The 19,718-nt window shown below is 41.1% G+C and overlaps 1 protein-coding gene across 11 annotated transcripts in view; it reads left to right on the forward strand.

Moving 5' to 3' along the window:
- PLCB1 (phospholipase C beta 1) overlaps positions 1 to 19,718 on the forward strand; it is a 689,597-nt gene that overhangs the window by 587,086 nt on the left and 82,793 nt on the right. For 10 of the 11 annotated variants that reach the window (XR_009762119.1, XM_061622530.1, XM_061622531.1 and 7 more), the window contains 2 exons: positions 1,072 to 1,129; positions 2,670 to 2,756. Coding sequence is in view for 9 of the 11 variants with exons in the window: in XM_061622530.1 (XP_061478514.1) it covers positions 1,072 to 1,129; positions 2,670 to 2,756 (145 nt within the window). In the remaining 2 variants the exon portion in view is untranslated. Of the gene's footprint in view, positions 1 to 1,071; positions 1,130 to 2,669; positions 2,757 to 19,718 lie in introns of those variants that run through there. The other variant, XR_009762120.1, reaches the window with a different exon arrangement.

The raw sequence follows: 19,718 nt of genomic DNA on the forward strand, positions 1-19,718 counted from the left end.
AAATGGTTATAGCTCACAATCCATGGAATGTGAATTGCTGCACTCATATATAGGACCCTTTTCAAAGGTGGGGGAGGGTTCTGATGAGTGGGATCCCTTAGTTCACTCCAGAAAAGTTTGGAAAACTCAGGAATACTGCATTCCTCTTTGCCAAAACTCCAGAATCTAGAAGGATTCTGCAACCCACTCTGTGCATGGTGTAGAGCAGAGCTGGGAACCTGCCGCCCATGCGATGTTGCTGGACTAAATCTCCCATCATTCCTGACCATGATGGCTGGGGCTGATGAGAACAACTGGAGGCCATAGGTTCCTCATCCCTGGTGTAGACCTTCTTGGCCCTCTCATAATAAGGACCCAGGGACATCTCCAGCTCCTTGCCTTTCTGAAAGCTTTCAAGTACGTGAGGTGAAAGCCTTGAACAGGCTGGTAACACCCCTCATGCCGCTTTAAGCCCTGCCTTGTGGTGGAGTGAGGAAACAATGATGGCACCTCCCTACATTTGCATTATGCTGGAACAAACATAGAATCCACTAGAATGGGCAGATTCTGTGGCACAGTCCAACCCAGAACCTGATTGGGAAAGAGCACCACTCCATCCCTGCAGGACAGGAGGATGAGGGAGAGACATAATGTGTTCAAGAAGGTTTTGTATGCTTGGTGCAAGGATGGGGAACCTACGCACCTCCAGCTGTTGTTCAACTCCCGTCAGTCCCAGCCAGCATGTTCAAAGGTCAGGGATGATGGGTGTTGTATTTCAGAAGCATCTGTAGGGCCACATGGTGTAGAAGCTATTCTGAGACATGCCTGTAATTTTTTTCCTTGACATTAGGAGCCCAATGGCTTTTCTACAGACAAGGTTTGTGTGGTCCACTAGTGGTTTCTTGTCAAACCATTTCTAATGCAGAACACACTAAATGGATTCTGTGATTTCTGGTTTTTGTTTTCCCTTATTTTGCTAAACTAAGGTACAAAGAGTTTACAAGAAGAATCTTTGTGGCAGAATCTAGCAAATTAATAACTTCAGTTAAAAATTAATGGAATGGAATCAGTAGTTTTTAATCTTGCTCCCAGGGAGAAGACAGAAATGATTCGGTCATATATTCAGGAGGTGGTGCAATACATTAAAAGGGTGAGTCCACTGCATAAAAGTTCAGTAAGAATTTCTGTATTTATGCATATGGCATGGAGATAACAGGCAAATTTCAATATGTGTGCTGGTTTACACAGAGTAAGGATGTTAGGGCAATGGAAAATCTATATAATAGTGGTGTTTGTCTTTGAGCAGAATAACCTTGTATTCAGTGTTTTCTTGCAATGCTAAAATTTTAGTAAACATGGTTTGCCTTCTGTAGATTTATCGAGAGTCACTTGGGATATTATCTTGCTGTACAGGAGTCTCAAGTGTTCCTTTATAACAATATCACATCTGAAATGTGAAGGTATGTGGGAAACAGATCTGATGTTGCAAAGGAACAGAAAGTATGGAGAACTTTAAACTCCTGTTACTGCAGGTAAGATAATGTCCCAAATATGAAAATGAGGAAGAGTCCCTTCATAGCATTTACAGTACGTTGCAAAAAGTCATAGCAAAAAATCAGATGTAGGTGCTCATAATAGCAAGTGACCTGGTTTGATTCCTTGCAAGCAGGCACGAGTTAAGTATGACCTTTATCATAGCCTGTCACGTCCAGTCTGTGAGCAGGGCTTGCTCCACTTCAAAGTCAGGCACGTGCTCCTATCTCCCCTCCCTTCCCCAGCCCCCCCCCAACAAGGGCCCAGTGACTTACATGTAATGGCGAGAGAGACAGCAGAGGTAGATGGGAGACCATCCCTTCCTGCTGGAGACGGGACTAAGACTTCATAACACTATTTGCATCAGTTTCAGTTAGAGAGAAAGTCTTCCCAAAAAACAGGTTTTAATGACTTAGTGAACAAAGTCATTGCTTTACCCTGGGTTATTTTTTTCTCATTCTTTTTGTGAAATGCATGATGGTTTAAAATATCTGTTGGATTGAGGATGATCTTTAAAAAGGAAAAGAGGTAACAGTTAAAAGTGACATGAAAAAATGTTTGGGCCAATTAATCAATAATCCTATTCAGAGCATATGACACATACACTACAGATTCACAAACTGATGTGAAATATTGCCATCCAATATAATTGAAAGTTAGAAGCCCACAGCAATATTATATAGAGCATAGGTTTTCAGATCTCTCAAAAACCAAAAATAAAGAAAATTTGTTGATTGTTAACATTTTTTATTTCCCCCTCTTTCTACATGTTATTTACTTTAAAAAAATTGGTTCTGGAGTGGAAGCTTGGAGGGCTTTCATCCCCCCATTATGTAAAGCTGCCCAGTCTTTTTGGTCCTTGATTATGGCGTGATTGCAACTGTTTCTTCCAGTATTCTGTGGTTGAAACAATACATTGCTTGAAAAGTTTTACATTAAATCTACTGAGTTTAAATCTACTGAGTTTTAAATCTATTGAGCTTCTTTAAGTATAATTACAATATCAGTAAATTGGTGTCTTTTTAAAATATAAAAATACTCTATAAAGCCTGTTTACATTGTGCTGTTCTGTGCTGAACAGAAATGCTTCAGTATAGAACTGAAGAACTAAAATGTACATGCCGAATGCAATAAGTTGTTTCACTGTGTTGTTTCAGCTAGAAGATGCTCAAAGTAAAAGGCAGGAAAGACTTGTGGAGAAACACAAGGAGATTCATCAGCAAATACTGGATGAAAAGCCTAAGGTAAGGAGACTTGAACACCAGTTGTTTTTAACTTACTGACAATGAGCCTGGTGTTAGGCTGATATTTTACCAGGATGTTGATTATGAATGTAACTAAAGAAATATCAAAGGCTGATGTACTAACGTTTCATCAAGGGGGGGAAAATAACCAATGTTAACGTACAAATGTGTATGAAAACCTTATCCCGCAAAAGTATGTTATTTATCAGTGCATGTCATTCCGTGTAAAGAAGATATTTGACCAGCAGAGGGTGCAATGCACTTGACAATGTGCTTGACCATTTTTAGCATTGCAAAATCTAAACTGTTTTTATGTGGGATGGGAAAAGGGGATAGATTTTTGTAGCATGCAAAAATCCTAGTATTTGTTATCTGAACAAAGTAAGGAATTTGGCATCCTTTGAAAATCTCTCACAAGGAAGTGGAACAATCTCTCAGAGCGCTGATACTGAATAGAGCAACAAAGAGTCTTGTGACTGTAACAGACTAGCACAGCTACCCCTCTCTGGATGTTGACTGTGACATGTTTTATGCGTTGCATTTATTCTCCGTCTCCGCCATTGTGACATAATGGCATGTTCCTTTTGTTTTCCTCTTCTCCCTTAAATGGAACTACTTATTGGCATTATTTCACATAGCTTATTCTGGTAGCTGTTACCACATAGGAAATTAATTCATGGTATTTTCTGTTACAATTTTTGATTGGTGAAACAAAAATAGCAAAACATCTAAAAAGGTTTTAGACTGTTTTCTTAATATATGAAAATAGGTGCCAACTTATGTCTGACATTTTCAACATAGGAGAATTATAAGCACAAGTTATTTCTCGCTTTTGGTGGGGAGAGGAACTAATATAATTTTTAAGTAATAGACTGAAAGTTTTCTCTTGTTATTTCTAACAACATAGTAATCCATCTTATTCAATTCCATCATAGATATTGGCCTGGTTCACACATCATGCTGAGTGAAACAATGGCTTAGCATGAATGTGTGAATCCCTGGAGAGGAAATCACAGCCATTTTGCTCCTCCCTCAGTCCTCCTCCTGCTGTGCTGCTGTGAGTAAATCCATGATTTGGCTTAGCAAGCTGTCTGAACCCAGGCTTGTCTTGCTCCAGACAAACCATGAGCTGTAACCAAAGTTTGTTTGCAGGAGCACCAGGGTGGAATGCAATGTCCATAATCTTCTCTCCAGAAAATCTCACACTCATGTATTCACACTAAGCCATGGTTTGCCATGGTGTGCTATGCAGACTAGCCCATTGTTGTTTTGCAAATGCAGACTGTTATCCTGAACCCACTTTTTTATTTATTTTCCATGTGGTGGCAGGGTGAGGGGATTTTTAGCAGCAGCTGCATGTGCAAACTCTTGTACAAGCTTGCTGGTGGTTTAAAATTGGGAATGCCCACTCTCTTAAAAGCAGTGAGCAGTGGATAGCAGCTGAGTTTGGATGAATGTTCTGATGTGTATCTCTTTCAAAAGCAAGGTGCCCAAAACGCAGAACTGTGAAAAGAAGAAATAAAAGAGCAGGTTTCACACATTCCTTGGCTAGATGTTTAACTAGAGTGCTCTGTGTTGTCTTTTCAAGCTGCCATTCCTTGAGAGATACTTTTTAAAATAGACCATAGGTTCACTACTACTGCCAATTTAATAATTAAATAAGCATTTTTAGGCAAGCCCGTTATCGTTAAATCCTATACTTAATTGTTCGCATTTCAGCAAAGTAGTAGCAAACACGAATTCTTGCAACTAAACCTCAGCATCGTGTGACAAATGTTAAATTATCCAGCACTCATTCAATACATATTGCACAGGTTCTTTAAGAAAAGCATACCAGTACAACTTTAGGAAGCCTTCCTACAAGGGCCCATTGAAGTCAGCAAGCTTCACATCAGATCTTTCCTTACAAAGACCTGTTCCAGATCTCTACACAGGTTTGCATATGCCGTGTGTGACAATAACATGAAGGAAGCAGCAGCAGATAGGTAATGGGTAGATGGTAACCTATATTATTTGTTTGCCACTTGTTTATTTCCCAGCTGTCTTCCTTTGTTTGTCTTTCGTAACAGGAAAACCAAAGTTAAACCAGTAATACAATATGAAATGTGAACATCCAATTATAATTTCATTCATTGATGACTGTAATCCAAATCCTGATCGGCCAGGCGTGAAGGATGCTCCTCTGGCATGGAGCACCTTAATGCATCTACCCAGATGGCAGGCAGGCAGAAAACTCCAGCAGTAGCTAGCAAACCTCTCCCCTCCCAAATGGGGTGAAGCTGGACTACTATATCCTGAGCCATCCCTGCTGCCATCACATGGCTGCAGTAGGCCTGATTCAGGCCTTTTCATGGTGCCAGCTTGGGAGCTGGTGTAGCGAAACTGCACTTTTAACTCCTCCACCCTTGCCAGTGCAAGTGGCAGCGCTGTGGGTGCAGTGGGGGCTCAGCCACTCCATTAAGCCAGCCAATTGGTTTGAATTGCTCTATAAGACTTAAAAGTTGCAGCATCCTACCAACCCAATCCATGTAGTGTTTGCACACTCCATATATGCCATTAAAACCATCCTTAATCTGGGAATTCACATCCTCTTTCTAGTTTCTGTTCTCAACCATGTATTTATATCCATCCTTCTAGCTATCTTATGATGTTTTCATGGCACTTTGGTTAGAATTAGGACACAACTGGACGATACATCTGGAGATCTTTTGTCTTTTTTCTTTTTCATTTTTTTAAAGCAGAGTGCCCTGATTTGAATTGAAACTATGGCATTAAAGAAAGAGGCTTAATCATTTCCCCTGTGCCCCAAAAGGCTCCCCTCCTCACGGCAAAATATCTTCTCCAGTGGGAGAAGAGCATCCAGAAGGGGACAAATTTTAGAGGAAAAACAACCTGGCAGGAAAAGGGTAAAGCACTTCTTCTTAACTCTCCTTTTCTCCGCTAATTGCGGCCTCCAGTGGTTGCTTTTCAAGGGAAAATCACATGGTGCATTGTGAAATGTATAGTTTGGTTAGATGAGGTGTATTGCATTAGCACTCCTTTGTCAGTAGCTCAAGGTAGCTCTGTGATTCTTGAACCAGGTATGAGCTGGTATACTTAGAAAATGTATTACCTAAACACAGTTAAAGAACCTTGAGATATACTGCAAATGTCTTTCACTGGTCACCCCTTGATGTCAGAACAGATGTTGTCAATGGTAGAGATTTCAACTATTTTTAGTGTACCTGTCCAGCATTCTGGAGGTGTCCTCTAATTGCAATTGCCTCCCTGCTTGTGCAGATATTAGAAATTCAATAATCCAGGACAGAGTTTCCTTATATAGATGCCTGAAGGAGTTTGAGGACACACTTCTGCACCTCCACAACACAGCAAACACTTTTGAATATAAATTTATATTATATATAAATATAAAATATAAATCTTGGGCTAATGCTATTTAATACATTAATTAACAACTTGAAGGACTACAAACTGCACGACTCAAATTTCAGATAATGCCAAATTGGGAGAGATTGCAAATGCTTTGCAGGACAGGATCATAACTAAAATGTATCTCAACAAATTAGAAAAAATGGGCAGAAATAAAAAGGATTACATTTAATAACCATGCATACAACATTCTGGAGTTGGGTAAGAACAGATGCATAATTATTACCTGGAAGGCTGTGGGAGGGAGGAGTCATAGCTGATAAGGTGATGATTGATCAGCAATATACTTTTGTACAAATGCCATACTGGGTTGTATGGAAAGGAGCATTATGAGTAAAACTGAAAAGATAACTTCCCCCTACTGCCTAGCATTAGGGAGGCCTTTGTTAGAGTACTATGTCATTGCCATACTTCAAAAAAGATACATAGAAGCTGGAAATAATCCAGACTAGAGCAACAAAATTGCTTAGAGGTCTGGAGAATGTCCCATGTAAGAAGACTGAAGGAGTTGGACTTGTTTAATTTGGAGGACGGATGACTTCACATATACAAATGCAGTCTGTGGTGTGCTGCCCAAGAACCCATTTATCACCTTATCTGCTGTTTGTGAGAGTGAAGCCTTAATTTCTTTCTGGACTTAGATTGACCTTGAACTTTCCATTTCAAGCCTATTTACCAATCATTCCGATGGCATTACCTATAATGGTATAGTGAGCAGTCTCATTTATTGCTTTCATTTTGTTATACACTACTTTGGCTACTGTACAGTTGAAAAGTGGCATGTAAATGGGAAAATGAATTAAAAATACATAAATAATATGGTTGCTTTAAGGAGAACAAGAATTGGTTGTTGTTTTTTCTTTTTTCTTTTTTTTTGCTATGGACAAGAAGGAACAGTTGGTCCAAACTGTAACCCCCAATGTTTAGACTGAATTCTAGAAACAACTTTTTTATGGTAAAAGTGGTGACAGGCTGTGTAGAGCCGCGGTGGGATTCCATTACTATGCTTCATATGGAGCAAAATAGACAAGCATCTGGTTTCTTTGCTCCTTTATGTATTTATTTAGAATATGTATATATCACATTTGAACAAAAAGTTCTCAGAGCAGTTTGCAAGGTGGCCTACAGACGTGTTTGAAAAGACTTTTTTTTATTGTCAGCCAGGATGGGTTTTGACATGCAGGTCTTTATTTGTTTACTTACTCGCTTTACTTAATTTATTTGTTTATTTACTCATGGAATTGCTTTTTAAGATGTTTTTAAAGCTTTTTTTAAAAGATGCTTTTAAAAACGTTTTGTTTTAATATATTTTAATGTCTGTTTTTATGATGTCTTATAGTGGTTTTAGTGGTTTTGTTTGCCCACGTTTCCTCTAAGGAGCTCAAGGTAGCATGCATGGTTCTCTCTCTCTCTTTCTCCCCCCCCCCCATTTTGTCCTCACAATGACATTCGAGATAGGTTAGGCTGAAAGTGTGATTGGTCCAAGGTCACCCAATAAGCTTCATGGCTAAGTGGGGATTGGAATTCTGGCCTCCCAGGTCCTAGTCCAACACTCTAGCCAACAGTAATCACCCTAGAGCTTCTATCCTAGAACAAAGGAACAAGTGCTTTTCTCACCAGGTTTACCAATGACCAAATAGAAGAGTGTGATTTTGGTCATTGTGTGCAAAAGGAGTCACATGCAGGGTAAGGCATTTGCATATATCCAGAATCCTTACACCAATGAGGGCAAGTCTAACTCCTGTTGAGGAGGATGGCAAGGTTATACCACCGTTTGCTTCCTCTGCTGTACCAGCCCAAGGTCATGACTGACTCAGGCCCCATCTGCAATATACATTGAAAGCAGTGTCATACCACTTATAAATAGCAATGGCTTCCCCCCAGAAAAATCCTGGGAGCTATAAGTTTGTTAAGGGTGCTGAGAGCTATAGTTCCCAGAGTTCCCTGGCAAGAAGGTTTATCTGTCAAACCTCTCTAAGAATTCTAAGTGAGGGGAATAGGGGTCTCTTAAAAACTCTCAGCACCCTTAACAACCTACAGCTCCCAGGATTCTTTAGGAGAAGCCATTACTATCTAAAGTGGTATAATACTGCTTTAAATGTATTCTGCAGATGGGGCTTCAGTCACATTCAAAGTGAAGCTTTAGGAGTCATGGGACTGCCTTCGATTCCGACTTATGGCGACCCTGTGAATAGGGTTTTCATGGTAAGCGGTATTCAGAGGGGGTTTACCATTGCCTGCCTCTGAGGCTGAGAGGCAGTGACTGGCCCAAGGTCACCCAGTGAGCTTCATGGCTGTGTGGGGATTCGAACCCTGGTCTCCCAGGTCGTAGTCCAACACAAATAATTGCTGGAACTGTGCCACAGATGGAGCATACTTTTTCCACATGCAGTGTGCATGTTACAGATCTCAAGCATTTTGGAAAATGACTGCGGTATCAGCCTTCACTAATGTTAATGCCCTCTTGTTTGTCATCTTAATTTTATCGCAGATTTAGTTGCCAGAGAGAGATGTGAGATACTATTAAATGCTCTAGTGATTGCTAGACTGCTTTATGCTTATCATTGGAAATGTAAGAAGATATCTTTGAAACAAGAATGGCTGGGGAAATTATGGGATACTATTTTATTTTTCAGATTGATCACATTCCATAAATCTTCAAATACTTTCAGATTTGTTAATGAAATATGGAAGCCAGTAGTCATTTTATAAAGAACTTTTTGTCAATGGGTTCTGATCAATATAAATGGCAGAATCCCACAGAGAGGGTCGTATTCTGCCTGTTTTATTATATCTTCAGGAAAGGTGGCTTTTACATGGAGTGCATGTTTCAGTATCTGAATGTTTTGATACTTATATAAAAACATTAAAACAGAAAGAAAAGGCACTATGAGTATGCTTTGAATAACAGTGAGGTGGAGGTAACTATTCTCAGGTTGGTTTACAAAAAGAATATAACAACTAGCATGTAAATACAAAAGCTAAACTAAGGTAAAAGGCACAAAATCTTAAAAGCTGTATGTTTAGATGTCCCTTCCAGACATTTTACCAATGGTGTCCCTTGGTGGGGTAAGAGGGCAATAATAGCATTGGGTAGGATGCCTGCTTCTGGGAGGGAAGTTGGACTTGTTAGCTCCCGGTTTACAGTGCAACCCTAACCATGTCTGCTCAGAAGCAGGTCTTATTGAATTCATTGAGGCTTACTCCCAAGTAAGAGGTATTTTGGATTGCAGCCTAAGGCACCTTCCAGCCAGCACTTTTTAGTAAAGTGGAACTCCAGTAATTCATTTGTCTTTGCAAAGGCTCCAATGTCACGTTCAACTGCATTTCATTTTAGGTCTCCCTATGTCTAATGGTGACTTCTGAGTTTCATTTGAACATTGTTGAATAACTTGCTTATAATATCTATCAGTGGGTGGTGTTTCTCAGCGAGGCACTGGAGGCCTACAACTGGTACAAGAATTTTCCAAACTGCATATCTGTGATCAGGCCAAAAAGGAATTCCACTTTGGGTCTTGACATTCCATTAGAAAACTATTAATGATTCCTCATAAATTTTGGAATTGAATACAAACCATATTAAAAGTAACTTTGTACTGCTGTGTAAAGCAAAAGAAGAGGTGCAAGAAGTTACAGCTTTGTACTATGTTGCAATCAGCAACAGTAACAAAATAAAACCTAGAAAAACAATTAGAGCAAACCAAGATATGTGTTAATCATATATAATGCATAGCAAAAGGCACAGATGAATGCCTGTGTGGTTTTGGAGTTTCTTACCTCACAGTTCAACATGGTTTATACATGATATTTAAAATGTATACATTAATTGCAGTTTATGTTTGTTCAGTGTCTGCAAAGGTTATGAAAATTTCAGATGACACACACACAAGTTTCAGAGCAAATTAATGGGCCCTGTCACCTGCAAAAAATTTAATACCTCTTTGGCTTCAGGGGAAAGGGATGGCTTCCAACATGAACATTTCATTAAATCTCATCATTGGCAAGTACAATGAACAGAGAATGATCCAAAAGTCAGGGAAATCTTAAAAATATATTGATCTTTTTTTAGACCTTAGGGCTGTTGGCATAATTCTTCTTCTCTGTGCCAGATCAAATACTTTGCCCGTTTCACTGCTTTGCATAATCTCATCCTTTTAAAATGAGATGATTGTGCATGTACCTAACAGGATTATCAGTCCAAAGCTCAGAAAGAGCCTAGTGTTTGTTATACATAATTCTTTGAAATGAATTTTAATCCATGTTTAATGGTGGCTTAGGAATGGATGCACGTGGCTGTTAGGAAATAATTGCAAGGGTAGAATTAGGGCTAAGATTTGGGAGATGCGTCTAAGCTCAGCCACTGACTCACATTTATGTCGGGCTGAGGGGAGCTGGATGTGATGGATCTCCAACTGAGCCAGCTGGATCCCAGCTTAGCTGGTCTGTGCCAGTGTAAGTCCCTCAGCCTGGCTCAGCTGGGGCTCAGCCGAGACCGGAGTAAGTGAGGCAGGCATAAATTCTGAGACTGGGCTGTTCTGGATGCATGTTGGGGATGTCTCAGGGGAGGGGCTGAGGTGAGGGGACTTAGGCCACATTCAGCTTGTATTCAGAACTCTCCTGCGGGTCCCACTTCAGGCAAAAGTTACGCCAGGGAAAAGGTCAGTCTAAGAAAATTAATACAATAGAATTCAATGGAGAGGGCTTGCTCCTCGGTAGGGGTGCTTGAGAGAGCAGGCTTTTATATTTGGGTCCCTGCACATAGCTTGGAACTGAACCGGTATTCAGCCAACCCAGAGGCTCCTGAACAGCAATTGGATGTGGCAGAACTGTATGCCAGCTTCTCTTGTGCCAGCATCGCTTACACCAGCTTCCCCTGAGTTGGATAGGTCTGTACGTTGATTTAGGTTAGTTTACTTAATCAGCACTGCTTTACTGCTATTACACACCTGAGTCTAAATAAAACTGAGGGGAAGAACACAACTATACTTGAAAAATATTTTAAATATAGCCCAGAATTATAAGAGCTGCATTTCATTTTAATCATCATTAGCCATCAGCATAGTCTTATATAGTTGGTTCACAGTGGTGGCTCCCACATATATATCCAGCCAAGGAACTGTATAGAGTGAGATAAAGGACACCAGATGAATCTATGGCTGTGGGTTTGTTTATAGCAATCAAAGAACTACTTTAATTTAGGTGGCCTTATTCCAGGTAAGGACCCTTCGTGGCGCAGAGTGGTAAGCGGCAGTAACGCAGCCGAAGCTCTGCTCACGGCCGGAGTTCGATTCCAACGGAAGGAGGAAGTCGAATCTCCGGTAAAAGGGGTCAAGGTCCACTCAGCCTTCCATCCATCCATGGACGGTAAAATGAATACCCGGCATATGCTGGGCGCTAATAACTGGCAATCCCACCCCATATATACGGTCTGCCTAGTAAACGTCGCAAGACGTCACCCTAAGAGTCGGACACGACTTGCACTATAAGTGCGGGGATGTGACGCCCTTCCCTGGCTCTCCCTGTCAGGTTCCTACCTGCTCGTGGCTACTGCCTGTCACTAGGCACCACCAGGGACTCCACCAGTCCGGACTGTCCTTTTTTATGGTTTCTCTCTCCGCTCTAGCACAGACCTCACCAGATCCCCCTGCTAGGCAGCACCACCAGTCACGTCCTATAACCAGTATTCCCAGAGACTCTGCCTGAGTCTCTCTCAATCAGGTTACCTCTGTGACTGCGTGCTTAAGCTGTCCCAATCCCTTTGATCTATATAGAATGCATATAATTCTGGGTTGCTCTGGATACTTGTGGTGTTATATTCTTCCCTTCACCGCTGCCACCAATTGTTACAGTTTCCCTTCAGCCTTGGTAAGTACCTTGCCCTCCCCTCTGGTCTGTATATTCCCCAGCCAAGGATCAGGCCTCCGGTAAACCAAAATAGTGTTTATTAAATATTAGAAATAACAAGATTACTTTATAAAGGCACATAAGCATATGGTTTCATCTATTCCTGTGATACTTGTCTTAGTATTAATCCGAACTCCACACTCTCCCCACATCCACCTCCAAACACCCAGCTCCAAACACCTCTCAAACACCTCTAAAACCCACCAACGTCCACACAGATTCAACTGTCATCCTTCCATTTATACTCTCAGCCATCCAAACACTCAGCCAATCATCCAGCATTCTACTGCTCATTTACTCCCCCCTCCTCTTTCATTCCACTTACCATGTATCTTCTATACAAACAGCACTTACCATATATACATTAATACAGGAACATCACAGGGGACACCTTTACCTTTACCTTTTCTTTCTTGGTACTTCTGCATATATGAGCCCCTGGGGACTTCTGCATTCAGTTTGATGCCGTAACATTACATGGCATTTACTTTAGAATGGAAGCTACTAATTTTGTCAGCTATATAAAGATTCTACACCTTATTTAAGTGAACTTTTAAAAATTGCCGTCACTGGGGGGAAGTGTCTCAAGGTGCATATCTGTCAAAAGTAACTGATTATTGTCAGATACATGAATGAGAGAGGGGTAAATGCAGTATATGAACACCAGTCATACAGGTGCTTCTAGGAAGATCTTATTTTATAGAAGATAGTCTTCTGTTTGAAGGAGTCCTCCATTTAAGAGAGCCCTTGAAGCTGCCCATTGAGAGCAGCCATCCAGACCACCTGGTCACAGTCTTTCCCCACTATGGTGAGATGCATTGCACTTCTGTTTGGTATAGTAATTATGTCAAGTTTTAGCTGTATACATATAACTTAACAATGCACAAGCACAGTTTGTGCACATCTGTGTCCTCTTTTTGGTGATGCATGCCCTCTTCTTTGAAGATGCATAAGTGCTACCTTTAATAGGAACTCTGTGGTTTGGCTTTGGGCCATATTCTACAGGATTCTTCACATAGTGATTAATCCCAGCCTAATTTTTGCTTTAAAAGTATATTTAGGGCATTAATCTTAAGAAACCATGTTTCTGCTTTGAGGTGACCTTGTCATTTAAACTTTGGCTGGTATTTGCTTTAGGTTTTATGGGCAACTTTTCTCTGAGCATCCATGCCTGCTTACCTTTTGCAGCCTAGAGGTAGACTGCTTAGGCCTTGTAGTAATTAAGAGAAGAATACAGAACGCTTAGCAATTGCAAGTGGAAGATGAGCACGTACAACAGCCTGAGTTGCAGCAGGAGGCTTGGAAACTTTCTGCCCAGCAGGCTACGGATCTCAAGCTGTTAGAGGAAATTGCTAATTATGGTTCAAATAATCCTTTATTATATGTTGTGATGGTCTGAGGCCACATGGCACTAATCCCTTCACCAGGTACTTTTCTTCTCTGAAGATGCCAGCTTGGTGCCTGATTGAAAGTGCACTGGGAAAGGGGATGCCTTTTGGTGCTGCCCTGTTTGCTGCTTAGTCAATGTTACTTATTTATTTCTGCTAATCGTGTTTTGGGCAACTAGTGAAAATGACTGTATAAATTTATATTTTTGCTACTTATCTGTTGCCCTTGGACTGCCAAGTAATATGACCTGGTTATTTTCTCGCACGTTAATCTAGCTGCATTAGGGAGAGTTTTCTTACCTTTCTCCCTGATGTCGGGGCTGGCATCAAGAGTTGGTGTGGCTGGCCATCTGCCAAAGGGCCCCACTGACAAGAGTCCTGTGGGCCTCTCCCTATGGCCTGCTCCTCCTTTCCATCTTGTTAATCCGCCTTTTGCTGTTCCTCAGGAAACAGTGGTGTGAAGGAGGAACAGTAAGGCTGCATTCAGACATGAGGTTTATTGCACTAGTTTTACTGATTATAATGGTAGCACTTCTGATTTCTAATGTTCCTTTCATACTGCAGTTCCTGTTGCGTTATGGAACTGCTTTTTGACTGATACATCACCATTTTGTGCTAAATTTCATTCACATTCAACAATGAATGTCATTGGACATGTTGCTACTCTCCCATCCTTTCTGCGCCTGTGTACTTCTGCTACCTCATGATTCACCCATGAAAACGGCAGGAAAGAACTGTGTGCTGGTATGCCACTGTAAATTTTATCACTTTATTCCTGAGATTTTCTGGGTTAATGGGGTTGCAAATTGAATTTTTTTTCCTGGAAACAATTAACACGGAAGTGAGCACTAAACTTCCACTATGTTTCCCAGATTTCTAGAAGTGACTTTTATGTGTGAAAAATCAAATAAAATGCAGAAATTATCAGGTAAGGAAACATCAGGAAAATGGGATAAAACTGCCATCTGAATGCAGCATAAATGTCACTGGCTGCTTTCTCATTAGATTTTTTGCCTGGTGTCTTGCAGAAGGGCTCTACAAAACCTGGACCCATCTCTGCCTGATGTGCTGGCTTTCAACATGAAGAGAGTTTATGTGGGATAAAATTTCAAAGTGCAATCCTCTATCTGCACTTTGCAGTCCAGGATTCTACCAGCTCATTCTGAGTGCTGTGTATAACAGATCTCAGAAAGAGGATGTCTGACAGATTCAATTTGAGTTGCCCGAGATTCAACATAACAGCTATCTGAATAATTCCATGGTGTATTTTGAAACAGATGTGATTAACTTCAGAACATAACTTGGGCGTTGTGAAAGCCGAGCAGAAAAGCAAAACTCATTCCCACGATTTTATAGAAGGAAGCAAACATGGAACAATTCCATAGCCCCCTCCACCATGTCATAAGATGGGCTACTGGGGCAAACTCGGTAAGAAGAGGGAAGTGGGGCTACATTTAGTAGCATTCTAAGTAAGCACCTCTGCATGAATTTATTTGGATTATGTCTGCATATTCCAAGGCAATGTTCATTACTGTCAAGAGAGGTGTGAGCATATAACAATATTTATGTCCTGGGGGTTCCACCTCAAAAAAATCCAGAAAAAGTCACATTAAAGCTGAGGTCAGTTTTGATTGTGCTACTGAAGTTGATCATTTGTTTTTATCATGAATGAAATACATTAAACTATGCATAGAAACAAATTACTTATATTCAAATCACATACCTCATAAACCTTCCTTCTCTTTATGAGATATTTTTAAAGGATCTTGCGATGAAATGGAGGGTCTTGTGTGGAGTCAGGGAGCTGACAGCCAAAGCAGCAGTGATATAAGAAGCATCTTCCAAATGTCTTATTAGATGAGGAACAAAGAAAGCATCCAGGAAGACCAAGATTGTGCAAGATTTCCTCTCAAACAGCAAACTGAGTAGGTAGAAAGTGAAACCCATGGACACTGAATGACTGAACTACGCAGATAAGTTGAAGGGTTTTGGGTAAGGAGTAAAAAAGGCAGTAACTCATTAGAGGCAGGACATAGTACTTATTGGTCTGACTGCCTTATTTGTTAGACTGTTGTGCCAATGGCTGTAGTGCAAAACTACCACTCCTCCTCTGGGTACTGTGTAGGGGAAGGGCCATAGCTCAGTGGCAGAGCATCTGCTTTGCAAACAGAAGATCCCAGGTTCAATCACCAGCATCTCCAGGTAAGGCTGGAAATGTCTTCTATCTGACATCATGGAAAGCTGCTGCCCGACAGCGTAGATGAGGAAGAGCCAACATGGTGCCCTCCAGGTTTTTTGGACTACAACTCTCATCCTTCCTCATCATTAGGCATGTCGACTAGAGCTGATGTGAGTTGTAGATTGCAACATCTGGAGGGCACCACATTGGCTATCCCTGGAGTAGACAATACTGAGCTAGACTGACTGTTGCTCTGACTTAGTTTAAGGCAGCTAGCCATCTTCCTTTGTACTCAGGCCTTCAGAATCCAAGCCAAGCAGTGGCTGGTGAGGCAGTTCAGTAGGCAAAATCCCTGGCAACTGAGAGGAGGAGAATTCATATGGCACCAGGAAGTAGCTTTGGAGATAGGGGCTACCTTAGCCAGTGAGCTAGTATTTTGCAAGTACTTTGTTGACTAGTCACCATGATACTATCATAGCCAGCACATGTCAGCAGTAATGACTATCCAGTCATCAGCCATGCTGGATGTAGCACCACTCACTCCCCCGGTGCATAAAAATATGGATGGGAAGTTCTGGCGCACCACCCCTTGATCACCATGCAAAGGCTGCGAGGGGTTTCACTGAGTAAACTGCCTCACCAGCTAACATTATCTACACATAAAGCTCACCATGAGAGAGATCTGCATGTTGAGAAGAGAATTCTGAAAGCTGCTTCACCAGCAGGCAAAGAAAACAGGCATAGATCATAATCACACACACACACACAAAAGCTGTGTTCCACCTTCTATTGTTGATTTCTTCTAACCAGTTAATTTCCAGGTTCCTGCTTTCTCAACTCTGATGGGAATTAGCTGCTAAGAAAGGGAGATAAAGGGAAATGAAGAATGTCTGATTGTGATCCCCTCCAGCGTTTTTCCCCTCTTGGTGAGAAGAGCCTTCAGACTTCTTGACAGATAGAGCTCTTGCATAAGGAGTGTAATGTGTAGTCAGGCTCTCACATGGGTGAGGCTCATGCAAAAGTCCTGTGTAAAAGAATAACAGAGCATCTTACGTTATAGTACAGAATGCTGCTGCTTCCGGTCACTTGGAGGCTCTGCTGTTGAGAAAGTGATGAGCTTCTTGGCTGATGTAGCCTGGGCAAAAACTGAAATCACTGTGAACTCCTTGGTGACTGATAACTCTAGACTAGAAGAGCAAGTCCCGTAAGCGGTTGGTATATGACTGAGTTCAACAAGCTGTTTCTTTGTTGTTTGTGGCGTTTGTAGAGTCTAATCTGCTACAGGAAAACAGCATTTGCTTTCATTTTGTACTTACAAAAGATTACTATCTGAAGCTTTGCCACTGAGTTATATGGTTACCTGTATCCTGGGTAACCCCTCTCTGTGTAGCTAGCATAAGCCTGATTGAAAGGGGATTGTGAAACAAAATACATTTATATAGGTTCTCTGCAAGGATATGGGTGTGGATGCTGTTTATATTATACAAAGAGAGTTAGGCACAAATGTGAATACAAACAATGGATTTGGGAGGGAGCAAAAGCTGTTTGGATTCATTCCACATTAAAGGCAGGGCCAGCCAGCTAATGGTTCCCAGGAGACCAGCCTATGAAAGTCCAGAACACAGGGCATCACAAGATGAAAATAGGTGTGATGCATTTAGCAGTAAACATGAATAGCCCTAGGTGAGGAAGCTGTATGAAACCAGGAAGGTAAATTAGCATGTTTTATTTATTCATTCAGGCATTCATTCTGAAATGCATACCCACATCACAACAGGGCAGCAAATGACCCCACCATGATAAGTGAATGTCACAATCTTTAAACCAGTGTCAGAGCACCATAGCACAGAACTAAACTGCAACATTTAAAAGAGGTGTAAGGAAATGTTGGCCCTCCAGATGTTGCTGAAGTACAACTCCCATAATCTCTGGCCATTGGCCAGGGTTGCTGCAGCTGATGGGAGTTGTAGTTCAGCATCTGGAAGGTCAAGGGTTCCCCACCTCTGAATTAAAACATTGTCTTGAGCTCCCAAACACCTGCCCAATTTAAAAAACAAACAAGGAGCAAACTAGACGGGTAAACAACTCGGGGTAAGGAATTCTATCAAGAAAGAATCTAAGAAAGCACTGTTCCTTATTCCTATTAACCTAACTTCAGGAATTATTATTATTATTATTATTATTATTAAATTTGTTAGTCGCCCATCTGGCTGCTTGTCCAGCTACTCTGGGCAACGTACAAAATAAAATGTACAAATACATTAAACATTAAAAATCTGAAGCAATAATAGTAAAACCTAGCCCACCCCAAAAGCCTGCCTCAAGAGCCAGGTCTTCAAGGCTCGGCGGAAACTCATCATGGAAGGGGCATCCATTCAGGGCTTTAAAGGTTGCTGTTCACACTTTGAATTTGCACTAGAAATGATACTGGAGTTATTGTAGTTCTTTCAATACTGGTGTTGCACTATTGGCTCACTAAGTATTGCCTAATAGGTTTTGGGAGCATCACACATACCCCCGTCTTAACTTGTCTATGCTTAATTTAAAGCAAATAACATTACACATCTCTTTCATTTGTAACAGCTGAAGTTCTCTTTCTCTCCTCTCACCCCCATATTGCCAATGTGATTTTTCCTGCCCTCTTCCAAGCAACATATTTCTGCTGAAAATCTATTAGGAACGCTGAAATTCACGGAATATTCTACGTGTAAATATAATGGGTTCTATCCAGTGGTGTCTTTCATGCTGATGCAAGGCTTTTTTATCCAATGGAGCCTTCTTCTAGTGCACTGTTCTTCAACCTTGGGTCTCCATATGTTATTGGAGTACAACTCCCTTGGCCATTGGCTAAGCTGGCTGGGGTTAATGGGAATTGTAGTCCGACAACATCTGGGGACCCAAGGTTGAAGAACAGTGTTCTAGTGGAATGGGGAGAGAAGCATGTTTTGCAAATTCCCCTCTCCTTGCAGCTCCCATGCTACTCCCACACTACTCCGAAGGATCACCCAACCTTCTAGCATAGATTTTGGGGCTGCAGAGGGAACTAGAAGGGTAATTGGAAGACTTCACTGATCAAAGAGCCCTCCATCAGTATCAAGGACACCACTGGATGCTCATTGCATTGTGGGTTTTCTAGTAAAGTTTTCTGTTTCTAGTTCCAGTTGGAGGTTTCAAAAGCAGGCCAGAAGAAGTGAATGTGACTTGGAAAGCTTTTCTTTGTTTCTAAACAAAGTAATTTTAAACCATTTGGCATTAAGAGTTGGCACACCCAACTGTGTATTAATTTACAACATTTGAGGATTATTCTCTTAGATTTTGAAAGAGAGTAAATGTTTGGTTTTGGGAAGAAGGGAATGCTCTGTTCTTTCTTCATTGCTCTAGCTCCCAAATGACTCCTGTTACGAGGGTTTCGCAATATTGGGGAATTCTTATATAATATATCTAAGGTCTCATCCACACTGGAGTTTAATGTAGATTTGAACCTGCTTCTCTCTCTTCTCTCTCTCTCTCTCTCTCTCTCTCTCTCTTTTTGTGATGTCCACACAACATCCTCCTCATCCTAGTGGCTGATTTTCCTGTTTGCAGATAATCCAATAAGGGAACAAAATCCATATCAAATTGCATTTTACCCAACTGTGGACTCACTTGAAGCACATTGTGTGGCCAGGGTGTTTTTTTTACATGCGTCGTGATGTTTCCCTGGGTGCCATCTATTGCCACACTCCCTATTTCCATTTTGTTTCCTTCAGCCCAAAGGAAAGGATGCAGCCTGTCTTTTCCACCAGTTGTTGCTGAAGGCACATTAACAATATTTTTTTGTTTTAAAAACAGTTCTTTTGTGCAGAACTGCTCTTGCACAAAATAGCTGTATTAAAAATAAAACTAAAAATTGACCTTGCAATACAGGAGGCAGGAAAGGAAAAAGGGAGAAAAGTAAGTGGCAGCCCTTCATGTGGAGTGACTCAAATCCTTGCCTGGCTTGGAGTGACAACCACTTTAAAAACGAAACCTGCTCTTTTATTGAAATCTGGTGTATCAAAAAACTTGTATTTTCTTTACTTT

The sequence above is a fragment of the Rhineura floridana genome, chromosome 4 (genome assembly GCF_030035675.1).
Source record: "Rhineura floridana isolate rRhiFlo1 chromosome 4, rRhiFlo1.hap2, whole genome shotgun sequence".
In the NCBI taxonomy this organism is placed as follows: domain Eukaryota; kingdom Metazoa; phylum Chordata; class Lepidosauria; order Squamata; family Rhineuridae; genus Rhineura; species Rhineura floridana.